Source organism: Macrosteles quadrilineatus, unplaced genomic scaffold, assembly GCF_028750875.1.
Source record: "Macrosteles quadrilineatus isolate MER2022 unplaced genomic scaffold, UCM_ALF_1.0 Scaffold_5__1_contigs__length_97177068, whole genome shotgun sequence".
NCBI classification, from domain to species: domain Eukaryota; kingdom Metazoa; phylum Arthropoda; class Insecta; order Hemiptera; family Cicadellidae; genus Macrosteles; species Macrosteles quadrilineatus.
The window spans coordinates 53,525,421-53,543,113 of NW_026542598.1; the positions used below are offsets into that span (position 1 = coordinate 53,525,421).

At 34.9% G+C, this 17,693-nt stretch overlaps 1 protein-coding gene across 1 annotated transcript; it reads right to left on the bottom strand.

Annotated features, from left to right (window-relative positions):
• Nucleotides 1-627: 627 nt before the first annotated feature.
• LOC128995876 (cytochrome c oxidase subunit 5B, mitochondrial-like) lies at nucleotides 628-5,828 on the bottom strand. Its single transcript, XM_054420901.1, has 3 exons — nucleotides 5,655-5,828; nucleotides 3,108-3,181; nucleotides 628-976 (listed from the first exon to the last, which is right to left on the bottom strand). The coding sequence occupies exons 1-3, from the start codon at nucleotides 5,755-5,757 to the stop codon at nucleotides 770-772; spliced, it is 384 nt and encodes a 127-aa protein (XP_054276876.1). The 5' UTR covers nucleotides 5,758-5,828; the 3' UTR covers nucleotides 628-769.
• Between the last annotated feature and the right edge of the window lie 11,865 nt (nucleotides 5,829-17,693).

Here is a 17,693-nt window from a genome sequence, read left to right on the forward strand (position 1 = left end):
CCTCGTAACTCAGACCTCAACTTTTGATTTTAACAATGATTGTTTTATTTTCAATTCAGCATTAACTCCTTAAATACTACAAAAGGGCTTGTTTCCACAATCTATACTCCAAACTTAATAATTTTTTTACAATCTTGTATTTCCCAGGTTAGCTTAAACCTTAATTTTGGATGTCACAAGCACATTTCACATCCTAAAAATTTAATTTTATTGCGATTCTGTTTCATGTGCAAATTTTCCTGACCTAAGGCATTTCCTCCTTAAGGCATTTTTTTCCTGAAGGCATTTGACTGAATGGTTTCCTCTGACTGAGGAGAAAATTACACAGACCGGAAAAAAACCTCTAGCCTGTTAAATTAATAAGCTGTAAAAATCTCACAAAAACTTCTTCAGTGTTTATCCCAGGTCTGCATGGTTTGTTTAATATGGACCATTACTGTTTGCTATATCCTGCAAATGTATTCATGTATTCCAGAATAATGAAAATCTTACATCTCAACTCCAGCCCAGTTAAAAAAGAACAGAATTAAAATAATTACAACAACTATTACTCCATTTATTTCATATATACAAATAAACAATACAGCCGCAACGAAAAGACAGGAAATTTATTGTTTAACGCAAAACTGAACGTAACATATTTTATTAACAAAGGACCATAAGTTAAATTGTCGATAACTCTAGCCGCAGTGTCAGGCAGGTAGACTTTTACTACAAGATACTGTTTGTGTCGGTTTACAAGTATCTTATCTTAAGCAGGTTACATCTATTATACAGGAGGCTTGTAGGACAGCTTGAACCAATGCCCGCACATACAGCGCTTGGGATGACCAGCGTGGAGCCACATCCATGAGATGGCTGGAGCGTCATCGTCGCATATACATCCGATGATTCTAGAGTCGAAAGCTGAGGGAATCTCAGTCGGACAGTCCTTGGTGCCCTTTTCCTTCTTCAATACTTTCAAATCGAAAGGATTCTGAAATAGAAACATATGTTTGAAATATGTCCACAATTGCAACCATAAGTGCATAGACTTATTGCTTACTCGCCAAGAATCTAACCTGTGTCCAGTACTCAGGCCAGATCAGCAACGATAGCAACACACCTAATCTATTAAGGATAAAAAAATATGGTTAAGGATTAGGGGATAAATAAGTTAAGTAGTTGTAATTAATAAGTTAGTGAATTGGCAGCTCGGTCGGTAGTGCGATAGACTGAGATTGGTGTGATTGGTGGTGCAATGTTAAAAGTTTGGTGCTGCCCCATCAGTACAGTTCATTCATGTAACTCATCTCTAGCTTGCTTTCCTTGATAAGATCCTTGTACAGGCCATTTTTCTTTTGTCTACATAGGCCTCTATGCGGACAAACGAAAAATGACAGCTAAACTCTTAAAAGAATGAATTTTAATTTATTATTAAAATATTAAGTAAGATGAATCGATGGTCAGTAATTCAACACATTATGAAGAAATATCAAGAAATCAGAGTATTCCTTCAGATGTGGTGTTGTCCATCAAGTTTGAGGTAAGCCTAGTCATAACATTTTAAAAATATAAAAGAAACTAGCCGTCATATCCGTGCTTAGAACGGGAAGAGAAGGCTAAAGGGAATAACTATGTCCAATAGCTGTGCTGTATGAAATAGTAGTTTACGCAGCGATCGTGTATGACACGAGTAGAAAGTTTAAGGTGCCCTTAGCCTTTAAAACTTTGCCTTTTTTTAGTGCCTTTAAAACTTCTACGAGTGTCTTAAAGGCTAATTACGCACATGGGTTGCATACACTACTTTTTCTACGACCGTTTTTTAATTACTAACAATCACTACTCATAACGTCTTAGAGACGGTATGTTTTTGCTTATAACCTGAACCTCTCATTGCCACTGATTGTGATGCATTTGACTCATTGTCCCAACCACTTAAACATTGTATAATCAATTAAATTGGCCTTAACAGCTGATAAGTTGATGTTTGAAGCATTACAATTTTACTTCTTTTCTCTCAATTTCTTGAACCTCAATGGTCAAAACTTGTACTGTAAAGTAACAAAACAATGCTGTTAAGTAAGTAAACAATACTGTTAAGTGAATCTTTTCAATTCTGAGAACTGAATTGAAAAGGCTACATGTTGTATGTTGTTTTTCCTGAATCACTGTGATATAATATATATGAGGTTAGATTACCTTAATCGCCAAGTGATCCATGGAAGTCCAAAAATAGGATTACACGCGTTTCGACGTCAATGCCTCATTGTCAATTCTTACAAAAATCTTGTCTAACCATAATGGTCACGTCACAGTCTTTCCGACACACACGTGTACAAAACACAATAACGGACAAAAATACATTTACGTAACTTAGGCCTACTAACTAATTTTTGGTACAAACGGTCGTCACATAGTACAGGTCTGATCGCATGCCGAGACTCAACTGATGGTGCACCGCTTCCTGGTTTATTATCTTGGACTTTGTCCTCTGCCTCCTGTATCATCTAGTTGTGAGCTCTTTAGTTTTATGAGGGATTCAAATTAATGCTAATTTAAAACCATTACACATTTGCAGAAAAGGACATAAATTAATCACATTTTAAATGAGATTTATAAAGCTACAAGGAACCAGCCTCAAAATTTGTTGAATGACAAATGTGTTTTCCAGTCAAATGCATTGTGTATAGCCAAACCAATTTTTTTTATAAAAGCACAGATTAAATAACAAATAGGCTTAAAATAATCTGATAAGCACATAGAGTACGTCTAATAACACATGCAATAATATATTTGCACTTAAACTGTTTACTCACAAGACGGTAAATACATATAAGAGATAGTAAGTGGTGATCGATTTCGATTAAACACTCCAATCACATTCGCCTATTGGGTCTGATGATGATTGGAATGTCCAATCAAAATCGATCACCACTTAGCATCTTTTAAATATGTAGACATACCGTCTTGTGAGTAAACAGTATAACTTAAGTGTAAATATATTATTTTAAGTGTTATTTGACGTATTTTACGTGCTTTCAGGTAATTTAATAACACGTACAATGCTGATCAAGAAGCTATTTAGCTTTAAATAATAATACAACAAATAATACAAGAAAACTAACCTCATTACCAGCTGTTTGAGCTAGCAACTCCCTCTTCTCCAGACCAGTTGCTACATTTAAAGGATCGTCAAGCACTGAAAATAAACCAGTCAACGTTATTACAGGAAAGACAAATAATTAAGAGTGTAAGACCTAGAAATGTAAAGGTAGGCTTAAAATATTCTGTAGGCCTAATGCATTAACTCATTTAAAGGCTCTTTAAATGGTTCCATTCTAGAACATCTTGTTACAAGCTAACTCAACAAATTATCTCTAGCCCTTTTATTTAGAAAAGATCCAACAGATAACCTGCAAATTATGTAACATATATTAATGTATATGATACATATGATAAATGATATGAGATATGATAGCCTACACACAATATCCTTAAAACATTACCAAGTTTCAGGACGTAAGGTAGGCCTAAACTCTTAATTTTCATTGTCTGGTATCCCATAGTCATGGTAACATGCTTGTGCTTGAAGTTTAGGCTTACATGTCAATTCAAACCATAGGCATGTTCCAAGGAGTCAACAAGAAACCGATATGAAGAAGCTGCCGAATTGTGCCCCTAGTTGGGGGAAAGCCACCCTTCAAGATCACCAACTCTTTCCTTAACTTACTGTTTTTACATTAAAACATAATATGTAATAAACATACTGTAAGTAAAACGTAATTTATGTTAAGAAAAAAATTAGGTACCTGTAGGTTAGATTAGATAGGATAGCTCTCACCAAAAATAACTTTACCCGTTCACTACTGATTGCCACATATGCAACGGACCACCATCATCTTGGTCATTGCCACGGACCGAGGTATACATTTTAATATTACACATCTAGACCGGGTGACACTTGGTACACAGTAGGCCTACACGCAGACCACGGGCCAGTGATGCAACAAATTTAAAAACAGCTCGTCAGCCGTAAAACCGGACTAACGTTTCAAATCCAGACTGTCCGGACGTATAGTAACTCCGCTTTAAAACAGCCTTGTTAAGTTAATAGCTAGCCTAAGTTAGGTAGGCCCTACACATGGGCCGCCCAAATAGTTCAACGGAATTTATAAAAAAAATGTTTACTGAATCTATTCTAGAGGGTTATAAGTCAGTAGCCTAACCTCTAGAATAAGTAAGTTAAGTAACTTAATAATTTATCGTTAAGTGATCAGGAAAGCAACACCTCGAAAATGAAGAAAAATGTATCTTTGACCACCTCATTAGAGAGTCTGGTTATCAGGCCTAGTGTTTAGCGTCTCGGACTTCAGTGTAAAAGGGACGGGTTCAATTTTCAGCACACCCACAAATCATAACTTAGGCCTATGGGTTCAAACTGCTTCCCAAAAGGCTTTTGTGTAGGCCTATCTCTCAACCTTCCTCCTTTGAAAATGTGTCAGGCAGGGGAAGTAAGTAAGCCTAACTTAGGCCTACCTAGATATGAAAGTAATCCTAAGGCCTCAAAGACTCTTTTGAATTTTGGCATCTAAATAAACCATTGGGATTCTTTTCTTTTTTTGTGTACCGGTACTGTAAGTTACTGTACTGTTTATACTGTTCTATGAAATGGCGACCATACAAAGTAGGCCTAGGTATTTTAAGCCAAGTATGAATGGAGATGAGTATAGGATGAGTGGATCTTGTAGTCTTGTGAAGGCCGACATTCCTTAGACACAGCTGTTAATTAATAGCCCACACAGCTAAGTTAATGGCAACTAAGGGACCTACAACAGGTTATAGTGGAATCTGAACCACATTTTTGCCTTGGTAATTACGAAATGGTCTAATTAAACTTATCAGGATAGTACTGCGGATAGTCGTAGTACTCACCCGTGCAGACGTTAATCCACACTGGGGAGTAACTTATACATATCATGTAGGCCTACCGGTAGGCCTAGGCTAACTTACTTAACATTGATGGCCAAATGACAAAAGGTATCTGAGTCCAGATACAATCTAGCATAGAATCGAACCGGCATATTTCAGATTAGAAGGTGGGCACTACTGTGGGAGAGACTTAAGAAGTCCCCTGAGCCCTGGCCTATTCTAAAAATGCAGGCACTTGCTACTCGACGGCTCGACGCATGCTCGTGTTCCACGCGGAAGTCAGGGCTCACATCCACAGCGTTAAAACCGTGAAATATCACTCGCCCCTTGCTGAGAGAGGGAGGTGCACCTGCAAATACCGTGCGGCAACATTCCAACATTCCTGCATATCGCTCTGCTCAGAGGACTTCTTAACTCTCGCCTACAGTATATCCAATTCGTTATCCAGATTGCTGTTACATAGGCTACCTTTCTTAGCATGTTATAATGTTATAAGCATGTTATAATTTGGGTTGGGTTAGGTAATTAGAAAAAAAGTTAAAGATAGGCTTAAGTTTTAATTTGTTTAAAGTATTTTGGACATAAAAGTTAAGAGTAAAGAGTTTCGTTAAGCACTACAACAGATCCTGAAGGCTTAAAAATTAACTTGGGAGTTAAGTTATCTAACTAAAAAACTAGGCTAGTCTGTCCAATTAAGGCTATGGGCTGCAAATGTTGTGAATGCAACGAGTGAAATAACTTACATTTTTCGAATTTGGTGCTAGTTTTTGAAATGTTGCGAAGAGGGATAGTTGTTCGAGACGCACAACGGGATAATAAACGACCACACAAAGTTAACGAAGCCATTTTCACTATGATAGTAATCCGTGAAAATATGTCCGACAAAAGGTCACCAGTTAGCGAGTGAAAAGAAAACAACTGCTAAATGCAAAATTCTAGTCTGGTCTGCTAGCAGTTTAGCCAACTCGTAAAGTTGTATCAGTTGAATAGCAACACTACTTTTTGTATAGTAGGAATAGCATTGATGTAGCTATGTGTTTTACCATAGATACAACATACGAGGAGTTATTTTTACTTTCTCCCTCTATACATTAAGGAAAGCGGAAGCGTTCCGCCCCGCCAAGTCCCCCAGCGATACACAGCTGCTGCAGTGTATATATACATGACGTGACAAAGTGGCTTTTTTACTCGTCTATAGCTCTGAAGAAACCAAAGCTATTAAAATAATTGTTCATCTACTAGATAGGGGTTTTCATTTTCAACAAAAAAAAAAGAATTCAAAAAACGGTTGTGTTTGAGCCAAGAAAAACTAGTTTGAAAATTCGCAAATTTTCCGTGTTCTCCTTCTCCTCCTTCTCCTTGAATGTTGGGCTCCGTGTTTAGCCCGGACGTGTTTGACGCGGACACCCTCAAAATGGTGGTGCGCGCGGACGGACGCTTTAGAAATCCCCGCGCCAAGGCCGGTTGGGTAATTCGGCACCTTTCGCCCCATTATCGAGTAAGGACGCTCGGTGGCGTTTCCCTCAAAACACAAAGATTTATAATTATCGTAACCAGAACTGGCCCGTAGCTACCAGTGGGAGAAAAAACGTTTATTTATTATTAATTCCTTTCGGATTTCAAAAATGAAACATTATTATTATAAGACCTGTATAATTGCAAGCACGTTGCAATGTGCAACGGAATCTATAGTATTATAAATTATAAATATTGGTTCTAGTAATCACTTTTAAATTTAACAATAAAATTTTTAAAAAATTGAAAGTAAAGCCTTTAAATTTTAGTATTACATCAAATATTGCACAAGCTTATGAACAATGAACCTGAGCATGTTCCATAACAATTTACTTGATAATGATTACTTAGGTGTCTATTTTACAATCAAAATTTAAACTTCACTTTTAGTCCTGAACCAGGGATGGGAACAAGACTGTTTCATGATTCTCAGCCTGTATTTTATATACTGCTTTACTGCGGTTCCGGATTATTTTAATTATGACACATCTATATACTGTATATTAACTAGGTGGCGTTTGCAGAGGCATTTACAAAATTGAGTGGAGTCATCAGGGTTCCATATAGTATATTGTTATTGACCTTCACCATTGAGCTTCATAATTATTTTTACCAACCATTTTAAGTGAAGGAAGAGAACGTTTGTGTAAAGATAGGTATTGGTGTAATTAGATACACGTTGTTCGTAATGAAGGGGAGTAAAAACACAGATAGAGATGTAATTTTAGACATTTTCGGAGACCTGAATTTACATGTTAATTAAAAACCATCAGGATTGGTCATGAACTTTTTCTAAAACAGAGCGGTACAGTTCTAGCTAGCTATGCCTATAACCTAGAAATAAATCCTTAACAGTTTCGGATTCCACCATTTTGGCCACTAATTACTGCATAAGAGGACATGATGGTGAGTATATCAGCGAAACCACGAAATATATACGAAAAATATCGTTAAAAAAGTTATATTGACATTCACATTTGCATTGATTCAAGCGTTTAAACCATAACCCATGTGTTCCACGTTAATAATTGTATAAGCAATCGGAACTGGGCTATAATGCCGTTATTTTAAATACAAAACTAATGTAGGTTAAGATAAGGTTTCCGTCATAAATATGACATATTTAAGTAAATAAAATATACATGTTGATCTTTAGCTTATGTTCTTTATTTTCATGCCTACTAATAATTGTTGTGACACGTGATGCGCCAATGTTTTGGTAATAATACAAACTAACACTTTCAACTAAACTATGATTTTATTGATGTAGATATGATATAAGCAAATTATATCAGTGGACTGTATAGTGAAGCTGTAATAAATTAATTTCTATAACGAAACTACTAAATGTGGATTAAGAGTCATAATTTAAGACTAATGAAATACGAGAGATCATTGACTAGATGCTGAAAGAAAACAATGTTACTCGGCTGACACGACAATCAGTAGGCTACTGATCACATAGACCACAGACCACATAGGACTACCACCCCACGGTCCTAGATAGAAAAGGAGTTTTTGTGACCGTATTTGTTCTTTACGCAGAAGGACGGTCTCAACTGCTTTGTTAAGAAGCCGACTAATTGCCCTAGCAGAACGAATGAGTGGTTTATGCGATCGTAAACAACTCTAGATGTTTGACAATATTTCAAATTTAGAAACGTAACTATCTCCTAACAGCATAAATATAAATATACCCAACAGATTAATTAAATACACTCTCCCCAACAATGATTGTTTCAAGCAAAAAATACTCATAAATAAAAAATGTTTGAATGAACAGTATACAAGTATTTGACAAAAATCGTTTACGCCATCTTTAATTTTGGACTTCAGAGACTCCGATTTCTTTACACCGTTTCACTAGTAGGCTAAATGCACACAATTCTTAGTCAAAATAACCAATCTTTAATTAAGCAATTTTCTTAGGGTTGTCTTACGGATTTACTCGACTATATTCAAATCTTTGAATTATGTTTCAATCGTTTACTTATTAGTTCAGTATATTTTGAATACACAGAAATTTATGTTGATGACTAATGCTGTGAATACAATTCAGTGACATAAGAACCAAAAATCTATGTAAATAATACCCCCGCCGGAACAAACCTGCAGACTTTGCAGAATTTCCATTTACCGGGTTCGATTTTTACTAAAATATTCATAAAAAGTTGTAAGCTCTACAAAATGGCTTGGAGGGAAATTATAAAACTTTGTGTTTTTAGGGTCAAACATAGGAAAAATCATTTTTCACCCCGTAAAACACCTTATCAAAACGAAAAAGTAAATCGGTCCTGGATCTAGTCTTACCATGAGACCTGCTGTAATTGCTATATGGAATATATGGGAAATTCGCTAAAATTAGAGTTTTGTCTGTACATGGCTTAGAATGATAAATGTTTCGGTTAGTTTCATCGTATGGAACGAGTCATACGATAGGAAAGCAGAAACGCTTACTCAATTTCTGCCTGTCTGTCTGTGACGCACAAGATGTTATTTTACGCTCTCTTCGATGGGAAAACGAACAAACAGATCACGATGAAACTATTTTGATGTATTCTCTACAAGCTTGAGAAGGATTTTAATTACTTGAAACGTGCCTATGTCCATTGGAAATAAAAAATACGAACACTCAAAACCCCAGTTTTGCGCGTAAGGCTCATTTTGTTCTAGGTGAAACCATTGACTAACCAACCACTAGTAGACTTATTATCCTATTGTAAATTTTGAAGCTCGTATTTCGTGTCTAGTTCATGTTCGGCGACACTGCGTGCGTTAGTGTCGACGGATTTTTTATTATTTTAAGGTTAATTTAAGGATTTGTGCTTTACTGTTTGGTTATGCACCGGCTTCAGCTGTTCCATACGGGATGAGAAATCTACTAGGGGAGTATGTTTGATCTATGGCTTTACTTTAATCAAGTCAAGGGATCTATAAATTAAATAATACTAGTGGTCGTCCAGTGGTCGAAAACTCGACCAAAACATGTAATGTACACCGTATTCACTATTGGGTACTGAAGTAAACATCCCATCTATATGGACCAGCTGTCGCCATTTTGTAACTAAAAAAAAACATGTAGATGTGTGAGCCAATCACCGAATGTTTGTCTTAAATTCTATTTTCTACCTTATTTTTGGTTGGATTCCACAGCATTTTAGAGTTTCTTGATTTGTCTAACCCTTCTAAAATGTTAACATTTAAAATTTGGACGTCCACGGGGAGTAACCAGAGGTGAATAGGCCTACATGTTACTGTAATTGGGTTATTAGAAATCTACTAGGTGAAACCCGTCGAAATCGACGGTTACTTTCTTCAAGGCTTACCTTAATTCATCTAACTGCAATAAATTGGGTGAAATATACACATTTTGAGCATTTAGCATTGTTTTAAGAGTAATAAGTGTAACAACAATAATGATATTAATTGCGTTAGTTGCCAAATTTGGTTGATAATTCAATGAATAACATATTCCCCATACCGTACGTCATCGGTGTTATTATTAGTATGTTATATTGTATCTCTTTCTTAGGAAGAAATTTTAAACAGTATTAAAATGGTATTGGTGGATCTTTTGTAGTTAAACACTTCCGTGATTTGTAACATGGTTTTATTTCAAAAGAAAATAATGTTTGGGAAGACATATTCTAACTTCAAAGGGTTATAGCCGTTACAGTGTAAGTTTCATTTTTCCTTCGTCACGTCGCGTCAGTTCATATCGTACTTCTGTGCTAATGAATGAACCCTCTAGCATATTTTTGAGAAATTGATTGTCGTTTACTGCTGGAATTCCTTGACATGGGGGATGTCAGTTAGTTGTCTCAGCCTTATCCATAAAGTTGTCAATATAATCTCTCTACGGAATGTTAGGTGTAGTGGAATACTTGAAGTGATGCTTTTATTCTTGAACTGTTAGGGGCCTTCTAGTTCATATGGTCATGCGGTTTCATTGACAACAAATAATGCAAATGACATAGCAATGGGACATTTCCAAAAAGCGAAAATACTGTAAATTGGCTGTTACGTGTATATATTGACGTTTACATATTGTTAATCAACGTATCTTATAAAGGATTATGTGATCTAGTTTAAAAGGAATATGGCCTTTCTGTCATGAGAGTAGCTGCTTAAATAGTATTTTCTCTTTGTGCCATATTTTACAGCCAAAACGTCGTGTTATTTTCAATAATGTTACCAAACCAGTGTGCCAAAGTCCGTAACAAAGGCAGGTGCAAATATTTGTTCAAGATGGGTAGGGTTTAGGCAAGGTTTCTATGTTTGGATTTTATTAGACACGATAAGAGCAGATATTTCCACATAAATATTTGATATGTGTAGAATAATATGATAAAATGTAATGTAGGCAAAAATGGTGAAAAAGCAGACACCTACCCGTACAATAGATATAAGATAGTTCAATAAGAAATAATTTAAGAATTGCTGTGATAAAAGGATTTTTCATCACTCCTTAACGAAAGTAACTATTTTCGATAACAGCTGACATCAATGAAAGTAGTCGTTTCCCAAGCTCTAATTTAGGGCGAGGGAAAATCGATCAGCTGATTTTCCCTCGCTCTAAATTTACTTTCCCTCGCTCTCAATTAGTTCTCCATTTTTTCACTACGCGCGCTAGTGTTTTGTTACGGTTTAATTTAATGATTTTAATCAGCTGTATGTATTTTTAAAAGTTGTGTTATTCTTTTATTTTGATGTTTAAACAAAATTTATTGAGAAATATACGTAGGTTTCTTTTTAGAAGATTTTATTTTATTTTGATGTTCAATCAAATTAATTGAGAAATAAAATAGTTTTAATATTACTGAGGTCTGCTATTCTGTGTTTGTGTATTTTTGCGTCGTGATGAAAAGTATCGTTCATAACTCGTACCGAAAGTTATTATCCGGCACTTGCTCCATTATTCCCGTCCTCGGCTTCGCCTCGTACGTGAAAATAGCTCTCACATACTCGGCTTCGCCTCGCACGTGAAATTGGGGTTCCCTGTGTTCGGCTTCGCCTCACACAAAAACTTGAGCGCGCAACGGAAAATGCCACTTTCGGTCCTAGTAATGAAATATACTATTCCACTGATTTCGTAATGGAACGTTGCAAAACATGACATGATAAAGAAGAAAATCAATTTTTGTTTAATCAGAAAATAACATTGCAAATACTTATTTGGTAGAATTCAGTAACTCCCAATAAATGTGTGTTGTTTGAAATACAATTTAAAAATGAACAGCTGTTTCATTAAAAAGTATTATTCACATGGCCAAAATGTAAACAACTCTGTGGAGGGATCTTTAAAGGCTTCTGGGGCAGAGTCCTAAGGGATTTTGCTTAGTTTTTCTTTTGATAACTCATCTACAGACCAAGACCTTTCTTTGGACACCTCTACCAAGTTTCTACGCCGAGCCGTTCTCTCAAATTAGTGTGGACAAAGTTTCCAATTAAATATTTAGATTCACCCATGTTAATCTTATGGGAGAAACTCCAACATTGATGGCCTGTGGGGAAAAGCCGGAGGACTTTTATTACAGGTATTGGTGAACGGGGTGTCTACACAAAAGATACTTTATTTTGACACGTCGTTTGTAAAAATCCGTCCATTATTAACGGAGGAGTAGTGTTTCGTAGAAATTGCCTTCACGTATTATACATATAAGGATACTATTATAAAGAAGAGGTGGTGTCTGTGTGTTTGTATGAGATAATCTCAAAAACTACTGAACCGACTGGGCTCAAATTGCACACAACTGTAGCTACAGCTCCGAGGATATAGAACTATTCCCGCTTCGATATTGTCCAAGGACTCTGCCCCGTGGGCTTTCAAAAATTTGAGGTAAGAGATTTAAAAGTAAATATTGATTGATGGTATCCATGGTAACAAAGAACAAACCTACAAAGCTCAAAAATGTAAACAAGCAGAACTAACAAACTGACAAATGAATTTTGATTTCACAATGCCACACAGCTGGTTCAAACAAATTAAATACTGCACGAATGTTAAAACAGAGAGGATAAGGATTATAAATTTAAAATAATGATGTCACTAGCCCTATTGTAAACATTATTTAACATTACTTAAATGGAGCTGTCAAACCATAATATGTTAATGTGATTTCATAAGTATATGATTCTTTCAGTTACTTCATTTGTTTATGTTTATGATCTATTATACTGAGTCTGTTCTAATATTTGTGAAATGCTGTAATAATGTTTTACTGGGAAAAATTTGTTGTAAAAAATTCATTTATAGATACCGGTATAGGAACTAATTAATATTCTATAATCATTGCCGTATCAACCTAGGCCCTTATCGTGAGTTTTATGAGGTTTATTTCTTTGAATTATTTTTGTGTAAACCAGAAATATATAATCCCCCTGCCGCAGCAAATCTATAGACTGAGCGAATTTCCATTTGCCTGATTATAATTTCACAAAAATATGTTAGAAAACTACCCATAATTTTCCATATTTATTTATATTTTCCTTTTTTTATATTTTTTGGTTTGGAACTATTGTGATAGCTTTTCGTTTACAGTGCAAACCATTAAACACATTATTTTATTATACCTTTAAATCCATCATTGGTTTTGTATCGTAGGTAGGCCGAGCCTAAATAAGTATTAACAGTATGAGTTAACAAAAACGTACTATTGTCAAGTTAAGTAATACAGTTAAATTTTGTTTCTAAATTAAATGGTAGGAGTGAAACCATTTGGCATTTTCAAAGAACCTATGTGTATCTCTTGCATATTATTATTATTATTATATTATTACTGATCCCGGTGCAAGGCACGGGTATAGCTGCTAGCAAATACGAATAGTAGCGCTGATTTGCAACAACTAATTTTGACCAACGGGATTGATATATTTAGTATCTTATATGCATTAGAAATCATGTACTACCACAAAGTCTTATTTCTACATCAATTACAATTCCATAATACCCCCACCGCAGCAAACCTGCAGCCAAAGCAAATTTCCATTTGTGTGGCTTTATTTTCAATTCAATCTAATTCAATAACGTTAGGTTTAACGAGTACCTAGGTTTGCTGCCTACAGGGAGGGTAACGAAGTGTGATTTTTAGAAAAATATTATTAGCTTAGTATGAAGTAAATAAATTTGCCAAGTTTAAAGAAAATCTATTCATAAACGAGCAATATTACAACAGTTTACTTATCCGACTAAATAATAATATAAGTAAGAAAGTTTGGATGTATATGGATGTATGGATGGATGGATAGATGGATGGATGGATGGATGTTTGCGACAAGTAAACGCGAAGAATACTAAACCGACAAGGTTGAAATTTGGTATGACGATAGCTGACATTCCCGATTAACATATAGACATATTCTTACCTCAAAAATCCTTTCAGGCTCCGCCCCAGTGGCTCTGGCCATGGAGTGTCTCATGTTAACCTTATGAGTATTCATATTTAGAGAAATTAAAGAATTTTGTCAGCCTTTTCAACTGCACAAGTTGGTTCTATGATATTAAATAGCATTAAAAAGTTATAAGGCTTGCCAATAGGGTACAGCACTATTATGTTTTTTGCATATAATGACCACAGCTAATTTGAACCAACTAGCAACAAAAAGTTGTGGTACACAATGAGAACTTTACTTTTTTCCATGGTTTAGGTGCAGTGGTAGAACATTAGGGCTATGGTAGATGTGTGTTACACTATAATAGGATACCGTATAAATTAAAAGACCAAATTGTCTTAAACCGCGTCTTCTCCCATGACTGCAATAAACATTTATACTTATATGCAAACCCCGTACGAAGGACGGGTACTCTGCTAGTTATAGATAAAACATAGTCTCTTAGCTATTAACCTACAAAATCAGAGCTTCGGTAGTTTAGGTGTGGTTCAAAGAACTGGGCGCTGGGAGGCAAAACGCGATAATTCCTCGGACGACTCGGTAACGGGGATATTCCCCGCGAGCCGGGTAGATGCAGGGAGACGTCCGCTCAATTACCCACCCGAACCAGTTTTGTCCGGCTCACGCACTGTCCGCCTCACGCACGTCCGGGGGAAACACGGCACCGAATGTTGACGGACGTACAGCCCAAACCACTGGCTCAATTTTAATGTTTTTTTATGTTTTTTGAAAGCCCTTAACGTGTAGATGTGCCTTTTGAGGGACTCAAGTCGGTGCGTTGACCCATAAACCCTTGGCAGGCTCTCAAAGTACGATTTTGGGCCATTTAAATAACATGGGATTAAAATCAAAACAAAAAAGGACCAGCTGCGATTAAATCTCAATTAATTTAAATGTTAGAGAAATTCATAGGAACAGCTGATATGATAATTATTTTAAAACTTTTATATAAAGTATTTTTTTTCAGGTAAACCGAATGATTTGAACTACTTACTATATAAAATTACTTAGAGCAATGATATTCTCCGATACTTTCCATTGAAAAATGCAGTGTACCGATGGTACACTGGTACAGCAGCTCGTCATTTTTAACAGTTTAATACTACAAATGAAACCTAGGAACTTGAAACATAGTACTACCCTAAGGTCTGTTTTATGTTCTGATAAACTAAAACAAATAAAACAATCGGGAAAATCACTCTATACGTATGTTAAACAAGCAATTAAAAAGTGATATGTAAATTTCGGATAAATTATAGTTTTTTAATATTTGTTTTGCCTTATGCTATTTCTAGCAAACCTAAACTGTTTGATTACAATACATTTTTACTTCAATAATAAGGGATCAAATTACACTAGTCTTTAGATATACGGGTTTAATTATCAGAACACTTATGTAACACCAACGCATTTTATGTTGTTCAAGATGAACATTGATGAATTTACAGCCCCGGACACAGAACCTATATTAATGGATGATGACTAAAATAATTTAATGCAGTTGCAAAGTGTGTATTTGTGTAAAATGTGTTTTGAAAACACGTGTTAAACGTGTTGTAGTCAAAAGGGCGGTTTTTTTCTATTTCTGATTTTGTCAAGAATATTGTTTTTGTTTAACACGTGTTTTCAAAAACTTCAAACGTAGCAATTTGAAACTGAGTTTAAGCCCAGGGGGTTTGTTAAATAGTAATTTTGGTACGTGTGTCAAACAGTTTTTAATCGGTTTAAAGCAGATAAGACAAAAAATGTAGAATTTAGTTCTACACAAACAATATTATTGAAATGAAATGAGATGGAGATGTGCCGTGGTCTATATATTTCACCCAAACTGTTTATAATCATTTTTAATTTAACTAAATGGCCCGTTAATTTATTTCAATAAAATGCTTACAATAAAGAGATGGCTTCTTTTATTCTTTTTATTGGAAGGATATGCCTTTTACACAAATTTTCGAAAAACATTAAACATAACCCTACAAAAAATAAAAAATAAATTAAAAATTGTTAATTTCTGCCCGAATTTTAAGTCAATTGGTGCTAAGTAGGCCACCAGATGCAAACATATTTATACAGCAGCCAATGATGAACACATAGCAAAGCAAAGATGGCCCATTGGTTCAAAGAATGTGTACATGCTGTTATTAACAGAACAGTAGAACCAGCAGTAATCAATTGTAGTAAAATTCCATCAGCTCGGTTTGTTTTAACGGTATTACTTTGTTACAAATAAAATTTATTTAAATTTTTTTCAGAGAAAAGAGGATTTTTATTTTAACTGTTAATTTTCTACAAAAATAAATAAAATCTAACAAAAAACCACTAAGTGGTAGTAACACTTTTCCCGCCAAGTCAGCAATCCAAAAAAATAGTAAATCATTGCTTTTTTCCGCCAAGAAAAACAATGTAATGTATGGCTTGTTAAATACTTCAAAACATTAATGACATCTTTGCAATGGCAAAAGTTTACTGTTAATCTATTTTCTGTAGTAAAATTACATCATTTTGATGGTTTCTACTTTTATTTTTTATTTTTAAAATCACCAAGTTTGGCAACTTGGCGGCAGACTTTTGCTCGATCACTTTAAAAAATACCATAAAACTAGTTTCATTGAGCAAAGTATCTCTCCCAATAGTACATTGCTAGGTGAGAGCTTATTTTACAAAATTTGACCTTATTTGTGCTACATTTCATAAAATCATAATAGTGATGGTTTTATATTTACTGATTACCTCGAAATTATTATACTTAGTTAGTTGGACTAATTAATTAGAGAAGTTGATTTATGAAATTATCCTCGAACGTAGCTTTAATGAAAAAAAAAACATGCAAAAGTCTGCCGCCAAGTTGCCAAACTTGGTGATTTAAAAAATAAAATATAAAAGTAGAAACCAACAAAATGATGTAATTTTACTACAGAAAATAAATTAGGTAACAGTAAACTTTTGCCATTGCAAAGATGTCATCAATGTTTTGAAGTATTTAACAAGCCATACATATTACATTGTTTTCCTTGGCGAAAAAAGCAATGATTTATTAATTTTTTTTGGATTGCTGACTTGGCGGGGAAAGTGTTACCACTTAGTGGTTTTTTATTAGATAGTATCTTTGAAATAGTCAATGATAGTATTAAGAGAAGGTATTGTTTTCGTCAAAATTTTCGAATTGAGGTTTTAGTGAATATATCCATTTTGGGTCTCCTGAGCCATAGACAAAACATGGTGCCTCACTGTTTGGTCATATATAGCTAGTGGACAAGTTAATTTTTATGATTTAGATAGTTTTATTTGGCTAAACGAGGTTTTAAATTACTGAAATAACAAGAAACAAATGTAAACAAAACCCGACTCTACAGTACACCGGACGGGGGCAGAACTATCAGTAAAATTGGCTTCAGCTGTTCCATAAGGATGGATCTACTATAAGGGTATTCAAATTCAAATTGTTTATTCGGCCAATAAACCATACATAATAGGCTATGTCAATACATAATTCAATAAAATAAGAATAAAACCATCATCAGAGATTGGTTAACAATAAAATCAAACCATGCTTAGTTCAAGTCAAATAGCAGGCAAAATAAAAATGTTTATAAATCAGATTTAAACCATGCACATTTGGAGGAAAAAAATCAAAAAGCAGTTAAAAAAAAGCACACACCATGCATTATCTAATTACAGGTGGACCTCTGTCTTAAGGAACTCACTAGAGTCAAATAAAGGTGTTTCTAAGAGCCAATTACTTAGAAAGGCTTTGAATTTAGGTAAAGGCAAACGCCTCACTTTAAGAGGCAGATGATTAAAATACTTGCAACCTGAACAGGAAAACAATTAATTGATTTACTCAGTCTGTGCCTTACAGTGAAAATATTAAACCT